Here is a 19,380-nt window from a genome sequence, read left to right on the forward strand (position 1 = left end):
TGGTAAATAAAAGAAGGCGTTTCATAATAAGCGCAGTCTTTACTTTTCACCCAACCAGAAACAGCCACGTGATGGGCATGTCAAAGAGTTTAGATGACGTTTTTATATAAGCACCGTTTAAATTTTGGTCCAAAAACAACACGACACGTGTACTTGTCAGTCATAGACTTTAGATGGTGCTTATATATAAGCGCCGTTTAAAGTTTTGTCCAATAACAACACGAAACGTGTACGAGTCAGTCATTATTTTTTACTCATTCGGACAGTACAGTTTCGTTTCATTCATTATTGCGTTGTTTTCTTCTTTGTTCCTCCTCTATCGCGACTAAGATTTCTTAAACCTCCACTAACGCCATTGACCACATTCTGCCTTCTCAGCCCTTCTCTGTCACCGTTGACTACACTCTTCCTCGCCGGCTGTCGCCAAAAACCCTTATTTGCTCTCGTTGTTTGTCTTTGCGCTCGGCGGTGTTTGTAGAGTTCATATTTTCTTTCCTTTTTCTCTTTCAAATATTATCAAAATTTCTTGTTTGTGTAGGTGGTATTGTGGATTTCAAATCATTTTGAATTGTCAGATTCTTATGTTTCAGCCTCCAGCATTACCTCCGACCTCAATTTTGAGATTGTACTTTTTTTTGTTTTGTGTAATTATATGCTCAAAATTTTAGGGGTTTTCGCATACTAAGTTATTTAAATAGTTCTACAACATTTTTGAAGTATTGGATTAGTCTTATTTGAGTGTGTTCATACTCTCAGACCATCTTCTTGCTCGGCCGACCATCTCGAGGAAAATGATCATTGATTTTTAAGTTTTTATATGTTATTTTTCATTTGTTTGATTGTTGCAATGTTACAATAGTTTTGGATTTGTATTGATGAATTTGTGTTCCGATTGTTGATTTTGATAAGTTTCATTTCAAATTTTTTAATGTTTCTAAGTTACATGATTTGAAATAAGGTATAAAATATTGATAGTGCCAGCTCATTTGATATGATAGTGGATTTGTAAGTGTTAAAATTTAAGGTTGTGAATTTAAAGTTAATAGTAATGATAATTTTTTAATAATTTTTAAATCTGCATATAGAGCGTTCGATGACTTTGTCGGTAACAAAAAGTTTTCATGGAAAATTCCAAAGGTATATATGTGCATGATTAAACTAGTGTATCAATTACTATATACTTTAGTCTAACTTTTTCTTTAATTGGTACCAGGACAAACTTCGAGATCTGAATGTGGGTATTTCGTTTCAATGATGATGAAAAACACCATTGAAACTCAAAATATTCAAAAAAAAAAAGTTTACAAGAGATATGTACACATTCAAATATATATTCAATACTTAATATATATATGTTATATATATATATATATATATATATATATGTTTATGATTACTAACAAATTGTTTCATATATTATTAGTTTGAAAAGTTGAAGACTTGTACGGATGAGGCAATATAGGCGTATCGAGAAGAGTGATACCAAATGGTGTTATACGGTATGAACACGCAATCCAAAACGTCAAATGTAGATGGATAGTTAGTATGTTTTAGGTCGTTTATTCATTTTGAGAACGTTGAATTTTATTTTGGTATGTTTTGATTCGGATATTCGGTTCAGTCATTAGTATGAATTGTAGAATTTGATTTTTGGAATTATTGATTGGGTTATTAAAAATGAATCTGTATTGGTATGTCTAATTAGGTTCGGATTTTGGTATATATTAATGTGCAGGAAATTTTGGTAATATTTCAATTTGATATTAAAAAAACATCACACGACGTTTATAAATAAATGCCTTTCAAAGTGAACAAACGAGAGCATGACACATGGCAGAAGAATAGACAGAGCTCGCATATAAACGCCGTCTAAAAGAATAGACAGCGCTTATAAATAAACGCCATTTGAACCTTCCGCCCCAGAATCCTACGTGTCTCTTACGTGACACAACTATAGATTGCACTTTTTTTAGGCGCCGTCAACTAGTTTTAACGTCATGCGATTCAACGGCACCTAAAAAGCGTGGTTTGTCCACTCTTTTCCCTTAGTCTCCACTAATGTACACATGTCATCTCTAGCCGGTCCATAGGTCTTTTCGGCTTGTAATGATCAGGGTAAGGTCACGGTAGGATATGAAATTTTTAGTGACTAAACTCAATCTAATAGGGATCGCGAATCACTTTTCACAAACACTCAAACCTCACACTCTCGCTCTAGCACTCGACCTCCTCCAAAATCACCCTCAAAACTGTCATTCCAAGAACTCGACTCACAAAAAATATTTCCTAGTCATATTTATTTTTTGTTCGAAGACATAATTAAAAAAAAAACAAAAACAATCAACAAAAATGAAAAGTAGTTGCTAAAAATGAGCATCATCCTAAACTTTTTTTTTTCTTTCTGATCTTTTTTTTTCTTTTTTTCCTTTTCAACAAGCAAACAAACATACAAATAAATAACAAAACGATTGCGGTGTTTCAACGATTTTAATCTTTTTTTTACATGGAGACTCACTCAAAAACTTGTCAAAAACTCTTGGAAGTGACTCGTATTGACGTCCTTACTAGATCGAAGGGTTCATTTTGGGAATGTCTTCAATTGCTAGGCTGCATTACATGGCTAAGAACGAGAAGGTATTATGTTTGGCTTTATGTGCATAGGTTGTATTGGAACCTTTTTTTTTTGGGTTCGGCTTTTTGGCTAGAAGTGGCTAATCATAACGCCTATTGTTGGAATTGATCTAGGGTTAAGAAAAGATTTAACGCTTCGAGCAAGCGGCGGAATTTAAAAATTTTCTTTCAAACAAGTAAAACGTTTTTACTAACCTAGACAAAGAGCAAGTACATATAAATTAAAACTATGAAAAAACAATCGGATACCATTCTCTAAATAAAAGACACCGTGGCTACCACTTTAATGAGCATTAAATGTTTACTAACCTTTGAGAAGCTTGAACGTTGAGAAGCGAATGACCTCGTTCCCGTCAGTAGAGCTGATCTACAGAAGATAACCATATTTTTATGGTTCTTCAAAGCTCAGAGCGAGAGAGTTCAGAAATGTGACACACACTCGCTTATACCCTAAAACTCTCTTCCAATTTGCTTGTTCTGTTCTGTTCTGTTCAGTTTCTCCTCTCCGTGTTTGCTATCGTTTTAATTCAGTCTCACTGCAACTCAAATGGCTTTTAGGGGTACGAAATAATAGGAATCTTCGACGGGTTGGTCGTCCAGAGGATATGGGACAAGTACTTCATGAAGAACCTGGCGACTCTGCAGATTAGATTCTCGCACTGTCACAACCGCTCGGCAAAATCCGCCGAATGTGGTTCGATCTCGACCCGATCTCCAGCAACGCAAAGCTCATCTGTGAGTATCGGGTCATGGCCGGTGATTTCATCCTCGAGCAAGGGTTCCAAGTCCTCACGATCGAGAAAGACGAGCAATGGAGGAGAATTATGACTCGGAGCCAATTTGATATCACTTTGGGTAACTTGATGATGATGATGATAATAATAATAATAATAATAATAATAATAATAATAATAATAATAATAACAACTTAGGGTAACATTATGATTAAACATGTTTTAAAACACATTTGGTATCCACGTCACCAAAATTTTAACAGAGTTAGAATAAATTTGACGGAAGGGGCAACGCCACAGCAAAACAATAGTTCAGGATAGTTTTTGTGGAAATTTCGAATTCAGGGGGCAGTTCGTTACCGACTCTTGAATTCAGGGGGTATTCTTGTAATTTATCCTTATGTATAATATAGCCGCGAACACCCCAATCGCAATGAAGGAGATCTTGACGGTACTAATATCTCCCAAAGTTTCTTTTGACCTAATTTCATTTTTAGTGCGCTTTTTTGTTTGCTCTTTCGAATTCGGCACTCACATTTAGAATTCTCTATTCCGTTGTTTGACACTCGTTTTTCTTTTTGCGTCGTAGTTTCCGAGTATTGGTATACATCCCCAATTCATGACGTTGACTCATGTGACATTGGAGTCCGACAAGTTCATTTGCGTAAGAGAGACTCCGCATAACAGCGTCGTCGTTGTGATAACATATAGTCAATAGTATACCAATTGACTTAACCGGAGCAATAAGAATCACAATTCATATCGAACAATCACAATTACTATAGTATCATAATAACGTATTAAATTCAATTTTATTTTATTTCAATTTTAATTCAATTCATATCAAACAATCACTGTTATGAAATCATAATAACAATAGTTTCATAATAATGTATCATATTCAATTTTATTGAATATCAACTCAATTCATATTGAAAAATCACAATTTAAAATTGACAATCACAATAACTATTATATCATATTAATGTATCACATTAACGTATCATATTGAATTTCATTTTATTTCAATTCAATTCATATCGAATAATTTCGATTTACAATCACAATAACTATCATCTTATGATAATGTATTATATTCAATTTATTGGATTTCAATTCAATTCATATTGAAAAATCACAATTTAAAATTGACAGCCACAATAAATAGTCTCATAATAACGTATCATATTTAATTTTGTTTTATTTCAATTTATATCGAACAATTACAGTTCACAATCACAATAACTATCATCTCATTATAGCGTATCATATTCAATTTTATTTGATTTTAATTCAATTGAATTCACAGTCACAATAACTATCATCTCATAATAATGTATCATATTCAATTTTGTTTTATTTCAATTCAATTCATATTGAAAAATCAAAATTTAAAATTGACGGTCACAATAACTATAGTCTCATAATAACGTATCATATTCAAATTTTGTTTTATTTCAACTCAATTCATATCGAACAATCCCAATTCACAATTAACAATCACAACTATCATCTCATATTAATGTACCATATCCAATTGCTCAATAGAATTCTTGATCGAGCACTTTTATTATTGTTGTGTTTTTCTATTGTGAGATCATGGGATTTGCACAAAAACCAAAAGCATCTTGGTTAGTGAATTCTTGCGCGGCTTTGCCTTTGTCCAACTCCACTTCGGAAGCTATGACCTCGTTTTTATTTTGATTGGCGATTGGTCTTAGGTTCGAGTGCTGGTGTTCATGTCAAGCAATGGAGATATTTGACATTTCGCTGGAAAGAACGTAAGTGCGACTCGCACCGAGATAGATACAAATGATGATAGTTTTTTAAATAAATTTGTGAGATTTGTGGTGATTCTAATCTTAATTAAGATAAAAGGTTAGCTAATATAGAAGATAAGTAGAATAAAATTGTAATCCATAGATGTACTCAATAAAAATTTGAGCTTACAAGATCGGCGTTGGAATGTCTAGTCAATGATCTTATATATCTTTTCCTTTTATTTGTTTATGAATTCATTTAACTATCATATATAAGAAATTTATTAGCCTGATTATTTGTACATATAACTGTGTAAATACGCACTCTATCTCTTTGATTATTTTTTATTTATTTTATTTTTTACTTTTTTCGAATTAAAGTGGTACCTGCCAGAGTTAAGAAAATATCTCCTATAATTGTGCAACTATACCAGACCATTGACCATTTTAAAAATAAGAGTATTTTTAATGTCAAAACTGTCCAGATTTAAACAACTAAAGTATCTATAGAGTAATTGGTCATATTCACACGCACACACTTACCCGTACTTATGAAAATAAATATTTTAATATATATGTAATCTTAATTAAGTTAAAAGGTTTTTTTTTTTTTTTTGAAACGTGGACGGCACCACGGGAAAATATATTAATAAGCCCTCACTTAAATGGCGGAGGAAAACCGTGGTTACATCAAGGACTAATACCACGAAGGTCGTTTTCAGCTTCGTGCAACACACACGGAGGAGCCGATTCCGACCAACTGGCGCCCGAAACAAAATTACACGCATAACTAGCCAAGACATGGGCAGTCTTATTACAACCACGAGGATGGAAAATAAAAGAAATGTTCTCAAATCTAGAAACGAGAATAAAAATATCATTTAAAACCGTACCTAGCTCCGTAGCCCTCGCTTCGCGCTTCTGAATGGCCGAGATCACTTCCAAGCAGTCGGACTGGATGACGATCCGAGACCAATCCTTATCCAACGCAAAAAGCATACCATGAAAGACTGCCGAAGCTTCCGCTACTTGGGGTGAGAGCCCGAGGTGCAGCACCGTAGTATCCGCCCCTAGAACCACCCCCTTAGAATCCCGAGCCACGATCCCCAGTCCAACACGTCTCTTATCCGCACAAACAGCAGCATCCACCGAGATTGCCACAGCATCGATCGGGGGAGGAGTCCACCTGCTTGGCCTAGCCTCCGTCTGTTCCTGTTTGGCGCCGCCACACGCTTTCCGGTAGTCACGAAGGAAGCTAGCCGACCACTCTAGCAGTTCCCCGGGTTTCCAAACCTTTTTCCCCGAGCACACATTGTTCCTGTGATTCCAAAGTTCCCACATAATAATGATAAAAAATTCGAAATCACTTACCTTGAGCTCTTTCGAGGCGAGCAGAAGCATTCCTATAACATCGCCGTCAGTGAACTTCTTTATGAGAGCTTTAAAACCCCCAAGCTTCCACACTTTTCTGCCCCACTGACACCCCCACATGGCGTGGAAGGCGGTCTCCCCCACCGAATCACACACCGGGCAGCTCGCATCCGTAATGACATGGCGTTGCCGAAGCATGGTACGCGTCGGAATCCATCCCCGACACAGCCTCCACACGAAGATCTTCACCTTTGGGGGAATCTTGAGGCACCACAACTTGCCCCACCACTCTATGTTACCAGACGGTCTCGACGGGCCCTCTTCGTCAGAACCAGTCGTCGCTATCCGGTACCCACTCTTCACCGCGTACTCCCCGTCCTTGGTAAAGTGCCACCGAAGCATATCCGGACCACCACCCCGGCTCACCGGGATGCTAAGAATCGCCTCGACATCCTCTTGGGCGAACATTGCCTCGATAAGAGGGATGTTCCAAGCTCCAGTGTGATCTTTAAGCTCGGCCACCCGCATGTCAGTAGGGATCGGGGGGGGATCGCTGAGCATAAACGTCGGGGGTCGGGGGATCCACCGATCCAGGGAGACTGAGGTATCCTCCCTGTCTCCAATCCTCCACCTGGTCCCCTGCAAAATAATACTCTTACCCCACACCAGGCTCCTCCAGATGAAAGAAGCCGACGACCCACAGGTAGCGCGCAGGACGTCACCATTCGGAAAATAGCTCTGTTGGAAAACACGCCCTACGAGACTCTCCGGACGCCGGATAAGCCCCCACATGTTCTTCGCAAGCAAGGCCTGGTTGAACTTCCCAACATCACGGAACCCGAGACCACCGTCTGACTTGTGCCGAGAGAGCTCCGCCCATTTGCACCAGTGGATCTTCTTCTCCTGCTCAGTATCCCCCCACCAAAAACTCGCAATGGCTTTGTGGATCCCATCAACGAGTCCTTGGGGAAGGCGGAAACAGCTCGCCGCGTACGAGGGGATAGCCTGGAGCACTGCCTTGATTAGGGTCTCTTTACCCGCTTGAGAGAAGGAAAGACCCCTCCACGAGGTAATTCTCTCCCAAACCCTCTCCCGGATGAAGGCGAAGATGTCCGCTTTCCGTCTCCCCACCGTCGTGGGCAGGCCCAGGTATCTATTGTGGCAGGAAGTGACCGACACCTGAAGGAACTCGGCGAGCTCTAACCCGCACGCTTCTTCCACTTCTGAACCAAAACAAATGTCAGATTTAGAAAAATTAATTACCTGTCCAGAAGCGGCCGAGTAGTTATCCAGGCATCTCGCAATTTCTCTACACTCTCCGTCATTAGCCTGAAAGAATAAAATGCTATCATCTGCAAAAAAGAGGTGGGACACGACACAGTCACTCTGCCCGAACCGAGCCCCTCTGATCAACCCATCGATTTCCCGTTGCCGAATAAGGCACGAGAGACCCTCAGAGCAAAAGAGGAAGAGGAACGGCGATAACGGGTCTCCCTGACGTAGCCCCCTCTCCGGCACAATCCGGCCCCGAGTCTCCCCGTTGACGTTGAAGGAGAAGCTAACTGACGCAACGCATCTCATGACTTTACCAACCCAACGCGCATCGTATCCGAGTTTCAGCATCATGAACTCAAGAAAGGACCACTCCACCCTGTCATAAGCCTTAGCCATATCGATCTTAAGGGCCGCACAAGAACCGTTGCCAAACCTGCCTCGAGACATAGTATGCATAGCCTCATAACAAACCATCACGTTATCAAAAATTAGGCGTCCCCCCACAAAAGCACTCTGGTTTTCGGAAATAGCGAAAGCCATCGTGCCTTTGAGTCGGTCCACCAAGCATTTAGAGATTACCTTATAAAGCACATTGCAAAGACTTATAGGTCTGAAATCAGCGACTTTGTCAGGTTTGTCTTTCTTCGGAATAAGCGTGATAATCGTGTTGTTGATGTCCTTAACCGACCTACCCTCGTTCAAAACACCCAAACAAAAATCAACAACGAGCTTACCCACGATATTCCAGTATTTCTGGTAGAACAGAGCCGGGAAACCATCCGCTCCCGGGGCTTTGATCGACTCCATATCAAACACGGCTCTCTTCACATCCTCGTCAGAAAAAGGAAGTAGGAGCGTGTCATTCATGGCTGGAGTAATCTTCGGAGACACTACCTCGCCCACCACTTCCATGGCCTCCCTCGAGGGCTGCATAGAAGAAAAGATAGACGAAAAGTAAGAGGAAATAATTTTTTCGATATTATGCGTACCTTCCACCCATGTCCCATCGTCGTCCTTCAGCCCCTGAATCCTGTTTCTCTTTCTTCTTGACGAGGCCTTTCGGTGGAAGAGCTTAGAGTTTTTGTCCCCGCACTTCATCCACGACATACGACTGCGCTGTCTCCAGTAGGCTTCTTCCTTCTCAAGCAGAGCATCCAGCTGGCGCTCCTCACGGCGGATCTCCTCCACGCTATGGCCATCCTCTCTCTCGCTAGCCACACGGAAAACCTCCTTCTGTCTGGCAATCCGGTTCCCCATAGCTCTCAGGTTAGTATTCCCCCACCTTTGGAGCATCGTCTGGCAGTTCCTGAGAGACTCAGCGATGCGGGCATCTAACGCCTTGGTCGGGTCCGGGTCCCAAGCTTCCCGAATCGTCTCTTCGCACCCTTCTTCCAACGACCAAGCTTCCTCGAAGAAGAAGCGGGTATGACTTCTATGATTCCTCCTTCTCGAGTTCCCCGACGTACAAAGCAGAAGAGGCCTGTGATCCGACCCCCAGAACTCAAGATGGCGAACACTCGCAGAAGGGTAAAGGTTCAGCCACCCAGAGTTCCCGAGACATCTATCCAAACGACCCGCACTGCTACCCGGAGAGTCGCTGCGACGCCACGTAAAAGGCCCCCCCTCGAAACCCAGGTCACACAAGCCGCAATCCTCCATCATCCCACGAAACTCCTCCATCAGCCCCGGGCCTCTCGATCTCTGCCCACTAAGCTCCGCGTTAGACGATACCTCATTCAGGTCTCCCCCGACTAGCCAAGGAAAATCAGGCCACGGTTGCAGTCTACGGACCAACTCCCAGGAAAACTTCCTCTGCGCAGCCACCGGATCCCCATAGAGCCCCACAAAATTCCAACATTTTCCGTCTTCATCAGTAATCAAACCCTCCACATGAAATCTCGAAAACGACCGGACCGAGAACCCGATGGTGTTCCTCCAAAGAACCATCAGGCCCCCACTCCGACCCACACAATCTACAGTAAAACACCCTTCACACCCCAAGAACACTCGCACCCTTTCGGCCGCCGCACTCCTCATCCTCGTCTCGGAAAGAAAAATAAGATCAGGACGATGCGTCAACGTGTGAGAGCGTAGAGTCCTCCTCGTCCGGGGGCTTCCCAGCCCCTGAACGTTCCAAAAAACGCCTATCATTGCGTTCGGCGGCCCTCCGCTTCGAGGGGCGCCGCTTCAATGTCAGAAGAGCTTCCGGCCAAATCCGACACTACGGAAACAGACGGAGACGGGGTGAGGGGTGAAGCAAGAGCATAATTCTCCTGTAGGGGCTTCAAACCCACAGGAGGCAGCAACATATCAGAGTTACCGTCCGAACCGCCCCGACGAGACTTTTTCATCTTGGACACCAAGCCCTGGTTGAGCCCGATCTTCCTCTTCGAACCCGGATCACAGCTCTCATCAACCACACCAATATCAGGGGAGGGACAAAATTTCAACTGACCTTTGCCGCCCTTCTTCTTAGTCCGGGGTTTAGGTGAGGCTCCTTCGGCAGAGAAAATCAGGGGCCGCTGCGAGTCCCGACTCTTTTCCTCTCCCGGAGATTGAAGCCCCTTCCTAGCCGCTCCTCGAGATAAGAAGATGGGAACCGCCTCAGTCCCCGAGTCCACCCGGGCCAATTTCTTCCATTTCGTGCCATCTCCCTTGATTCGGAGTGCGGAGAAAGGGTTCAGGTCCGCCGTCGCCAAACTCGACTCCGGCTGAGGGAGCGCGCTTACTTTGGGAATCACCAGAGGAACCCCGCCAGCCGTAGCAAGAGTCGCCGTCCCGAGAGGCAACGCAGAATCCTTTCGAGCCGGTTCCCCATTCGCAAGCAGAGAAGAGACCGAGGTAGGATCCTGAGTCGCAGGCCTCGGGAAGACCCCAGAAGTGGGCGCGCGAGAAGATCCTGACCCACAAGGCAGACCTTGGCCCAATAGAAGGGGAGCACCCAGCAAGCCCAGCGAGTTATCTATGGGAGGTTTACTAAGATTTGGGCCCAGAGGATCTGGTCCAGGAGAAAGGCCCATAAGAGGAGAAGCCTTCGCAATAAAGGAGGCAACCGACAAAGACCTTTTCCCAGGCGGTAACTTCTTTAAAGCGGTGCCTGGAGAATTAACTCCTTTTAGTTTTTCCAAGGGATGCGCGAGAGAGCCATTAGAGTCCAACCCTTCCCGAGACGCCTTGGGAGAAGTATCACTCCTTTGTCCAACACCGTTATTGGCCGCTGGGCTCTGAGATCCAGGAGAGGCGGCGGCGCCCAACGGGCTTTTCTCGTTGCAGGTTGGGCTTTTCGGTTTTTTGGCCCGCCGGTTCGGCCGCTCTCTTCCACCACCGCCATGCCCAGTAGACGGCGCCGACCCAGGCGGAGAGGAGTGAGCCGGCAACCCCGTCTGACTGTGGCCACCAGCCTGTCTTGACCCACACCCTTCACTTCTTCCGGACCCTTTGATAGTGAATGAGGAGTTGACAAACCTATTAGGAGGTTCTGCTCTCAACCACACTCCAAACCGGTGAGAAACAGGGTCCGCCTCCCCCTCCTCCGACTCCGCCGATGCGCCGGATCTTCCCTCGACACACTGACGCCAGCTGTGGCCCAAGCAACCACACGCGAAGCAAAAATCAGGGAGTTTTTCGAACTTTAAGTCGATCCAGAGTTTAGGAGCATTAGTGCCCAATTTAACGAAGACCCCACGCCTGAGAGGTTTAGAAATGTCTAATCTCATTCTCAATCGAACAAAATGGTCTCTGCTCCGACCCTCCTTGTCCGCATCAACCCGCAGAACTTCACCAAATTGTTTCCCGATGGTCTCCCCCATTTTGGCAGAACGAGCAAGCAGGGGAAGCCCATGGAGCTGAACCCAAAAGTCGGCCTTATCGAAAGCAGGGCTCATGTTTTCCCGGCCACTAGGGTCGAAAAGAACTAGAAGCATTTTGTCAAAAAGCCAGGGCCCGGCGTCCATAATTTTCTCTTTATCAGTCAAGAGGTCAAAGGTAAAGCAAAAGACGTCTCCCTCTAAGTCAGATATCTTGACCTTCCCGGTGGTTCTCCATAACCCACCTATGACAGCTTTAAAAACTCTCTTGTTGAAGGATTTGGTGCCCAGCAGTTTCCCCAACAAGATTTTGTTACCAGAGAAAGACTTTTGGATCACAGCCTCATCCTCAAAGGCAATAACCACTTCCTCCTCGTCCTCCAGGTCTAGAGAAGACCAATGTTTACATACTTCCTCCATAAGAGCCCCGACACACAGGGAGAAGAACCAGCCCCCAACTCCTCAACTACCGGCAAATACGAGTTCGCACCTATCAGTACTTTCCAAGAAAGCGACAAAGATAGGGTCACTACGCAGCAGAGCAAAAGAGAGAGAGCAGTTCAGAACAAGGTGAAACAGGTTAGTAATTAGTTCATGGATTCGTTAATTAATTAAGTTAAAAGGTTAGATAATATAGAAGACAAATAAAATTAAAAGTATTTGATATATTAAGTAAAATTTTGAGCGTTACGAGATCAGCGTTGGAATGTCTAGTAAATGATTTTACATATCTTTTCCTTTTATTTGTTTTTGAATGCATTTAATTATCATACATTAGAAAGTTATTAGCATTGATTATTTCTATCTATATATAACTGTTATTGCGCACTCTCTCTATATATTTTTGGATGCATATTCTCTTAAACAACTCTCATTCCATTCGTAAGGTATATTCAACCTTTAAAATATGTTTCTTTTTTTCTTTTTTCGAATTTCAGAAAAATATTGTGATGGTATGTAGATGCGCTGCAAATTAACGATGGTCATCAAGATGATTCGGTTAGTTCTTGCCTTCGGACTGTGTTCGTTCATATGTGTAAAGTGTGAGAGACGTCACATGAAATCAACATTGAAAGAAGAGTTGGATATCCATGAACAACCCAAGCTTTTGAATAAGCCACCGGTCAAAACTTTAGAGGTATGCATATCAATACTTGTATTTATCAATCGTCCTTAGAATATTGTCTATGAATCTAATTATATATTATAGACGTACACTTCTATATTTCTATGCTACTTGATTAGATGTTTATCGACAGTACACACACATATATATGCATATCTGAGAGCTGGGGTTTTGGTTTTTAAGGGCGCATAATCTTGTATAAACAATTAATAATATATAAATTTCTTGAGCAAGCAAATGTAAGTATAACCCTGTAATCTTATACTAAATAGTACAAAGTTGTGTGTAAAATACTGAGTATTACAGTTTGTGCTCAAGCTTGCTGTGTCCATGTGTGTGAAGGAGACATGATATGTGTTAGGAATATAAATTACTAGAAAAAATATTGTTAATCGAGTCTATAATAAAAACATACGGCGTCTGATCTAAATTTTTTCTTCTCTAATTCTGTTATGTTTATTCAAGCCGGTTCATTGTACAATCTGGATTTAAATATTAAAACCGTGTTGTAGACCCGTTTTGGCCGGTTACAAATTTATAAGTTCTATATCAAATGTCTGAATCATTCAAGCTTGAGTGAACATGATAATTCATTTCCCAGTCTCAATTTAAGTTATTTAGTTTTATCCAGTCTCAATCTTCTAAAATTGCTTAAAACTTGTTTTAACGCACATTCCATACATGTGACATTTAGAGTTATTGCCATTGGGGGAACTCTCACTTAACGATGACATATTTAATGTCCAATGGCTGCCTGTTATAAGATTAATGCGGATTACAAATTATTATATAAAATTGAGTCTCTTATATTATATAACTTTTGTTGTATATATATACACACACACACACGCAACAAATTGAACTTACTAGTTTATGTTAATTTCTGGTAAAGTTACTATATGTACCACTTTCTACTAAAAACTAACCGTGTACAACTAGTACTTCGGAGATATGTACGACTGCGTGGACTTTCTCGAACAACCAGCTTTCAGTAACCCTTTGCTGAAAAATCACGCATATCGCTTCCAGGTTTGTTAAGTGTCAATGATTTTAGTTTAGAAAGAGATATTATGCTTATTGACATTATATAAATGCATTTGATCAGATGCGTTCAAAGTTGTTTGCCGAATATACTGAGACGTACAAATCAGTCGGGATCATCGAGCTATCGGGTGGAGGATGTCCTACAGGAACAGTGCCGATTCAGAGAAAAAGAAAAGGAAGTATTGATTTTGTACAAAAATATCGTATCTTGGCAAATGATGGCAGAACTTATGTATGGAGTGAATTAACAAATCTTCAATTATTTTTTTATAAACATATAAATTAAGATATGTGTATTTATCAATTTTTTATATGCCAACCAATATTTTCAGAGAGCTGTGGTTAGAACAAACTCTACCGTTTATACGAAGTTTTATGGAGCTAGAACAAAAATGAGCATTTATAATCCTCGAGTCTCTCCTACTCAATACAGCTCAGGACTAATGGCTTTAGGAAATGGTCGTGAAAGTGTCGAAGTAGGATGGATGGTTAGACTACTTCTATATCTTTTTATTTAAATTTTTATATATGTACCTAACTGCATAAAGAATATTTTATTTTTATTTAAATCTTATATTAATTTAAATATTTAACTATCTATCTTTTTCATGTCTGCCTTTCTTAAAAATTTATGTGTCTTTAAATTTGTTCATTTGTTGTTTTAGTTGATAAAAGTTAAAGTGGCACAAGATCAATAAAAATATTAGTATATGTGTTAAATCGCTTATTTTCCAATTCTTCTGTCAACATTGCTCTCTTGTTCTCCAGGCAAATCCTTTGAGTTATCCTAATGACACTCGAACTCGTTTATATGTATATACTACGGTAAGCCGTCCACTGACTTGATAAATCTATAAAGCTAATATTATAATCAGTAGCGTTGATATCTCTCCTCTTGCAGACTACATCTTCATCTTGTTATGATTTATCGTGCGGCAAGTTTGTTCAGACCAACCCTAGTATTCCTCTTGGGGCCCTTCTAGAACCTGTTTCTAGAAGCTCTCCAGATCTTTATGAAGATAACTTTTATGTTTATAATGTAAGAAATTTCACCCATAATAATAGTCTTCTATAGTTCTGAACATTTTTACTTGTATAATACAGAAAGTCAATTAATCAATTAGATCTTGCAATCAGAAGAATTTCGTTGTATGTCTTTTCTTTTTATTTGAAATTAATAATATTTCTAAGATTTTTCTATTAAATACATACATATATATATATATATATATATATATATATATATATATTCATTCTCGTTTTAAAAAAAGCTTATTATGAATATATTCTTTATCACTACATGTATCTCTCATGTTATGGCTCTTTGAGGACCAAGCTACTAGAACATGGCGGTTTGCACTGAAAGAGAATGACGTAGAAATTGGGTTTTGGCCACGAGAGGTATTTGCTGGCTTTAATGACTTTGCTACTTATGTTGAATGGGGCGGCGAAGCTAAGACCACGGTAGGTGAAAGTGGTCCACAGATGGGATCAGGTCGCTTTCCGAATGAGGATGCGCTGAAAGATGCTTATAGCTCTATAACGACGGTTACCGAAGATCGTCAATTTAGGGATAGATTTGCTACCATCACGATGAACGATGATGAGAGCATTTATAAGGCTCACGACTATGGTAAAACAGGAGATTCCAGCCACCTTGTTATGTTCGGAGGGCCTGGACCAAAAGTATGACTTATAATATAAAAATAATAAACTATTCTTACATGGTAATCAATTAAAAGTAATAAACCTCGCTGAATGTAGATCAAACTATTCTTTTTTATGAAAGATTCTTGTGCTCACATGCTCTTTCCAAACGTTCAACGATAAAGTTTGATCTACACCGAGCTTTTATTATGCATTTGTTTACTAAGCTTGCTTTCACAACTTTATTTTTATTTTCTATAAAAAAAAAAAAAAACAAATTACCCCCTCTACTCGCTCAATGTTTCTCGTTATCTCAATCATCCTTTACCACATTCACTGTCATTTGATTCATCATATTCATGTTGTTCATCATTGTTATGTTGTTTGAAATAGATAATCATATCATATTTTGTTTTATCAAGATTAATTAATTTAATATTTAAAAGTGACTTCTTTGTTGAAAGAGCTATAAAGTAACGTTGGTTTTAAAAATATCAAAAATAATTCACGAATTAGAAAAATTGGCATGACTGGGCAGTCAACAAGATTAATAACAAACTTTGATTATAAAATAAGATTTGCGGCTAACTTTTGTCAACCACGATCCACTGTGGTCAATTGTAATAAATTACAGTTGATCGTTGACAAATAAGCCGAACTCAGGGTAGTTTTTTAAAAACATTAATGAAGCTAAGCTCCGATCAACTATGGTCAACGGAAAATTTTTAATGTTAGACGTTATCAAACGTCCATGTGCAAGTTTTTAGCTATATTAGTTTAACTTTTTTGCAGTTAGTATTTATTATAGATAACAGTTTGTTATATTAGGATATTTGTTTGTTCCACAAAATCAATTTTGTTTGTTAAGCATATTCAGCATTCTTTACTTTGTATTCAGCAAAGGCAACAGATATCAGCAATAAAATCATCGAATTTACTTCTCTCATATCAAGTATAACTGCGATTGATTATGATATCAAAGCAGTAAATCTACTCTAATCATGCGATTTTATTCTATAAGCGTTATCAAAACCGCTTTATCTTCACTTTTTTTAAATAATTCTATTAGTAGCGTTTTTTTTGCTTCAGCATATATACGATCAGTGCTATGCTGAAGAAAAATAAAAGTTCAAATATGCGTCAGAATAACTCAAAATTACGGTTTGTAATATCTGTTTAAAGTATGGTCAATGGAAAATTTTTAATGTTGGACCTTGTCAAACGTCCATGTGCAAGTTTTTATCTATATTAGTTTAACTTTTTTGCAATTAGTATTTATTATAGATAATAACAGTTTGTTACATTAGGATATTTGTTTGTTTTACAAAATTAGTTCTGTCTGATAAGCATATTCAGTTTCTAACGAAAATACATTAAAACCTCTGGCTGTTATTTCCAATCTCACTCTGGCCGTTATTTCCATACATTCAATATCAGTATTTATTTCGATATTCAACGTGACTACTGTCTATTTTTATTCTCATATTTCTTTTCTCTTCTCAGGATATGAAAACCATGTCTATGTACTCAATCCACCATTTCGATAGCCCTTATGATGTGCTTGTGACTCCTCTCTTGACGAGAGATAACTATGGATTGTGGATTTGTGCTATCACAATGGCTTTTCGTGCCAAAACAGGCTCGGATTCGTGGATCGATGTATCTCATCCCCAATGAAGGAAGAAGATCTTTGTAACTGGCGACACTGCAACGATCTCGTTCGTAGCTGGATCCTCAATTCCGTGATGCTGGATATCCACCTGAGCATTCTTTATGATGAAATTGCAACACAAACTTATTGGAACGATCTTAAAGATCGTTTTAATCGATCGAATGCTCCAAAAATTTATCAATTGAAGCAATCGATCGCCGCTCACATGCAGGGACATATGTCTGTATCTTCTTATTATACCTAACTGAAGTCCTTTTTGGAATGAACTCGGTTCTATCATCCCTCTGCCTACTTGCATTTGTGGAATGCAAAATCCATCATTGAGTAGCAACATCAAGACCAAGCAATGGAATTTCTCCAAGGTCTCCATGACAACTTCACAGCTATTCGAAGCCAGATTCTTTTGATTGAGCCATTTTCCTTCTACCCAGCGCTTCTACAATCTCGTGCGTCAAGAAGATAAGCAACATGAAATGAATATGCGTGCAACGCCATCGATTGATTCCGCAGCCTTAGGTGCTCCAAAAAATTTGTTCTTTTACTCTAGAAAAAGGTCGCGTCCGTTTTGTGAGCATTGCAACAAGCACAGACACACACTAGCCATCTATTTTCAGATCCACGACTTCCCCAACAAAAGAACCAAGAAACAAGCTTTAGTTCACTACGTTGGAGAATCTGCCTCGACTCACTCTGCTGGAAATTTGACTACCAAGCATTACAACAAACATCTACACTAGGACAAAAGACGTTATCCGGTGCGACGAATGTCGCACCCAATGCCTCAAATGTCGCACCTAAAAGTTTATTAGGTGCGACATTAGGTGCGACAATGTCGCACCTGATAACCCGTCGCAGAAGGTATTGGGTGCGACATGTCGCACCTAATAGGTACCCCATTAGGTGCGACACTTCCAGGTGCGACTTATCGCACCTAATGCCCAAGTTATTTTCCTGCCAAATTTTATAGAATTGGCGGGTAAATGCATATCGGGTGCGACATGTCGCACCTGAAAGTTTTCGCGCCATGGTATTCGGTGCGACAATGTCGCACCGAATATGTTTGTTCAATTAAAAAAAATACAAAATTAAAAAAGTAAATTAACAAAATAAAAATGAATTACATAATTCTAAATGAATTAAAAATAAAAATTCAAATAATATTAATTAAACAAAATTCTAAATGAATTAGAAATAATATTCTGAAAATAGAATTCTTAATTAAAAATACAAATTCTTTCCAAAAAACGAAAAAAATGAATTCCTATTTTTTTTTCTTATAAAACTTATCGATAGTAGAATTTCCTCTACCGAATAAGTTGCCAGAACTTCGAGAACCGCTTCCGCGTCCTCGTCCACCGCTGCCTGACGCGCTGCCGCTCGTTCCGCCGCTTCCGTAAGGACGGTCTCGCAAGTAATCCATAGAACCCGGCGTGGAACCTGGCGTCTGCTGATCCGTCCCACCTGGTTGCGATGCAGGCGGAGGTTGAGGAGTCGTGGGAGGCTGGTTGTGCTGCTGGCTGAGGAAGGCGATCTGTTGCCGCATCAATTGCAGCTCGGCTTGTTGGGCATCCATCTGAGCTCGCATCTCGGCAACCAATGAATCGGTCTGAGATGACGAACTTGACGAGCCTCCATCTAGCGTTTGGGCAACACCCAACGATGACCTTGGGATCGAAGGCCCTAAACCGACTTCCCAGTCTCTGCGCACTCCCAAAACATCGCGCATCGCGTACATCTCCGCATCTTCTTGGGAGATCACGATGTTTTGCTCCTCCGCTTGCCGCAAAATATCTATCGTCTGGGCGGTGACTTGATCCTTCAAAATAAAACCACAAAAAACTTATCAGATAAGAAGAAATAAAGTAATTAAATATAGTAAATAAAAAAAAAATTAACTTACGTATTGCGTCTTCGCGAAGTCCGTCGTCCACGATCCCTTAGCGTCCTGGTGTTTTTCTAACCATATCGCTAAAGCCGAGCCTATACTCCCATCTTCTCTTCGTTGTAATATTTCAACATTAAAATATGAATCACATATATATTACATATTAATTTTAAGAGACTTACGTTCCTCGAGCGATGACCAAAAAAACTAAGCGAGCCTTGCCTCGCCTTCGTCTTCTTCATCTTCGAATTTTCCCGGTTGCGGAGAGATTTCGCCTGCAAGACATAAATACGTGAAGTTTAATTTTAAGAAATTCGAATAATCATCGGAAGTTCAACTCATACCTTATGCTCTGGCGAGTCGAACGCCTCTATTGCTTTCAACCAGGCTTCCTGGTTGTAGCCATCGGGAGTTTCATTTTTAGCGAGA

At 40.3% G+C, this 19,380-nt stretch overlaps 1 protein-coding gene across 1 annotated transcript; it reads left to right on the forward strand.

Moving 5' to 3' along the window:
• The first annotated feature begins 12,556 nt into the window (after positions 1–12,556).
• On the forward strand, positions 12,557–17,310 carry LOC149381123 (protein neprosin-like). The gene is made up of 9 exons (XM_089601295.1): positions 12,557–12,715; positions 13,643–13,732; positions 13,809–13,979; positions 14,080–14,235; positions 14,516–14,572; positions 14,649–14,786; positions 15,077–15,433; positions 16,898–16,917; positions 17,034–17,310. Exons 1-9 carry the CDS (start codon positions 12,557–12,559, stop codon positions 17,308–17,310), a joined length of 1,425 nt encoding a protein of 474 aa, XP_089457421.1.
• Positions 17,311–19,380: the final 2,070 nt, after the last annotated feature.

Source organism: Urtica dioica, chromosome 11, assembly GCF_054948205.1.
Source record: "Urtica dioica subsp. dioica isolate 48M chromosome 11, U.dioica_male_clone48M_v1_H2, whole genome shotgun sequence".
Classification (NCBI taxonomy): Eukaryota; Viridiplantae; Streptophyta; class Magnoliopsida; order Rosales; family Urticaceae; genus Urtica; species Urtica dioica.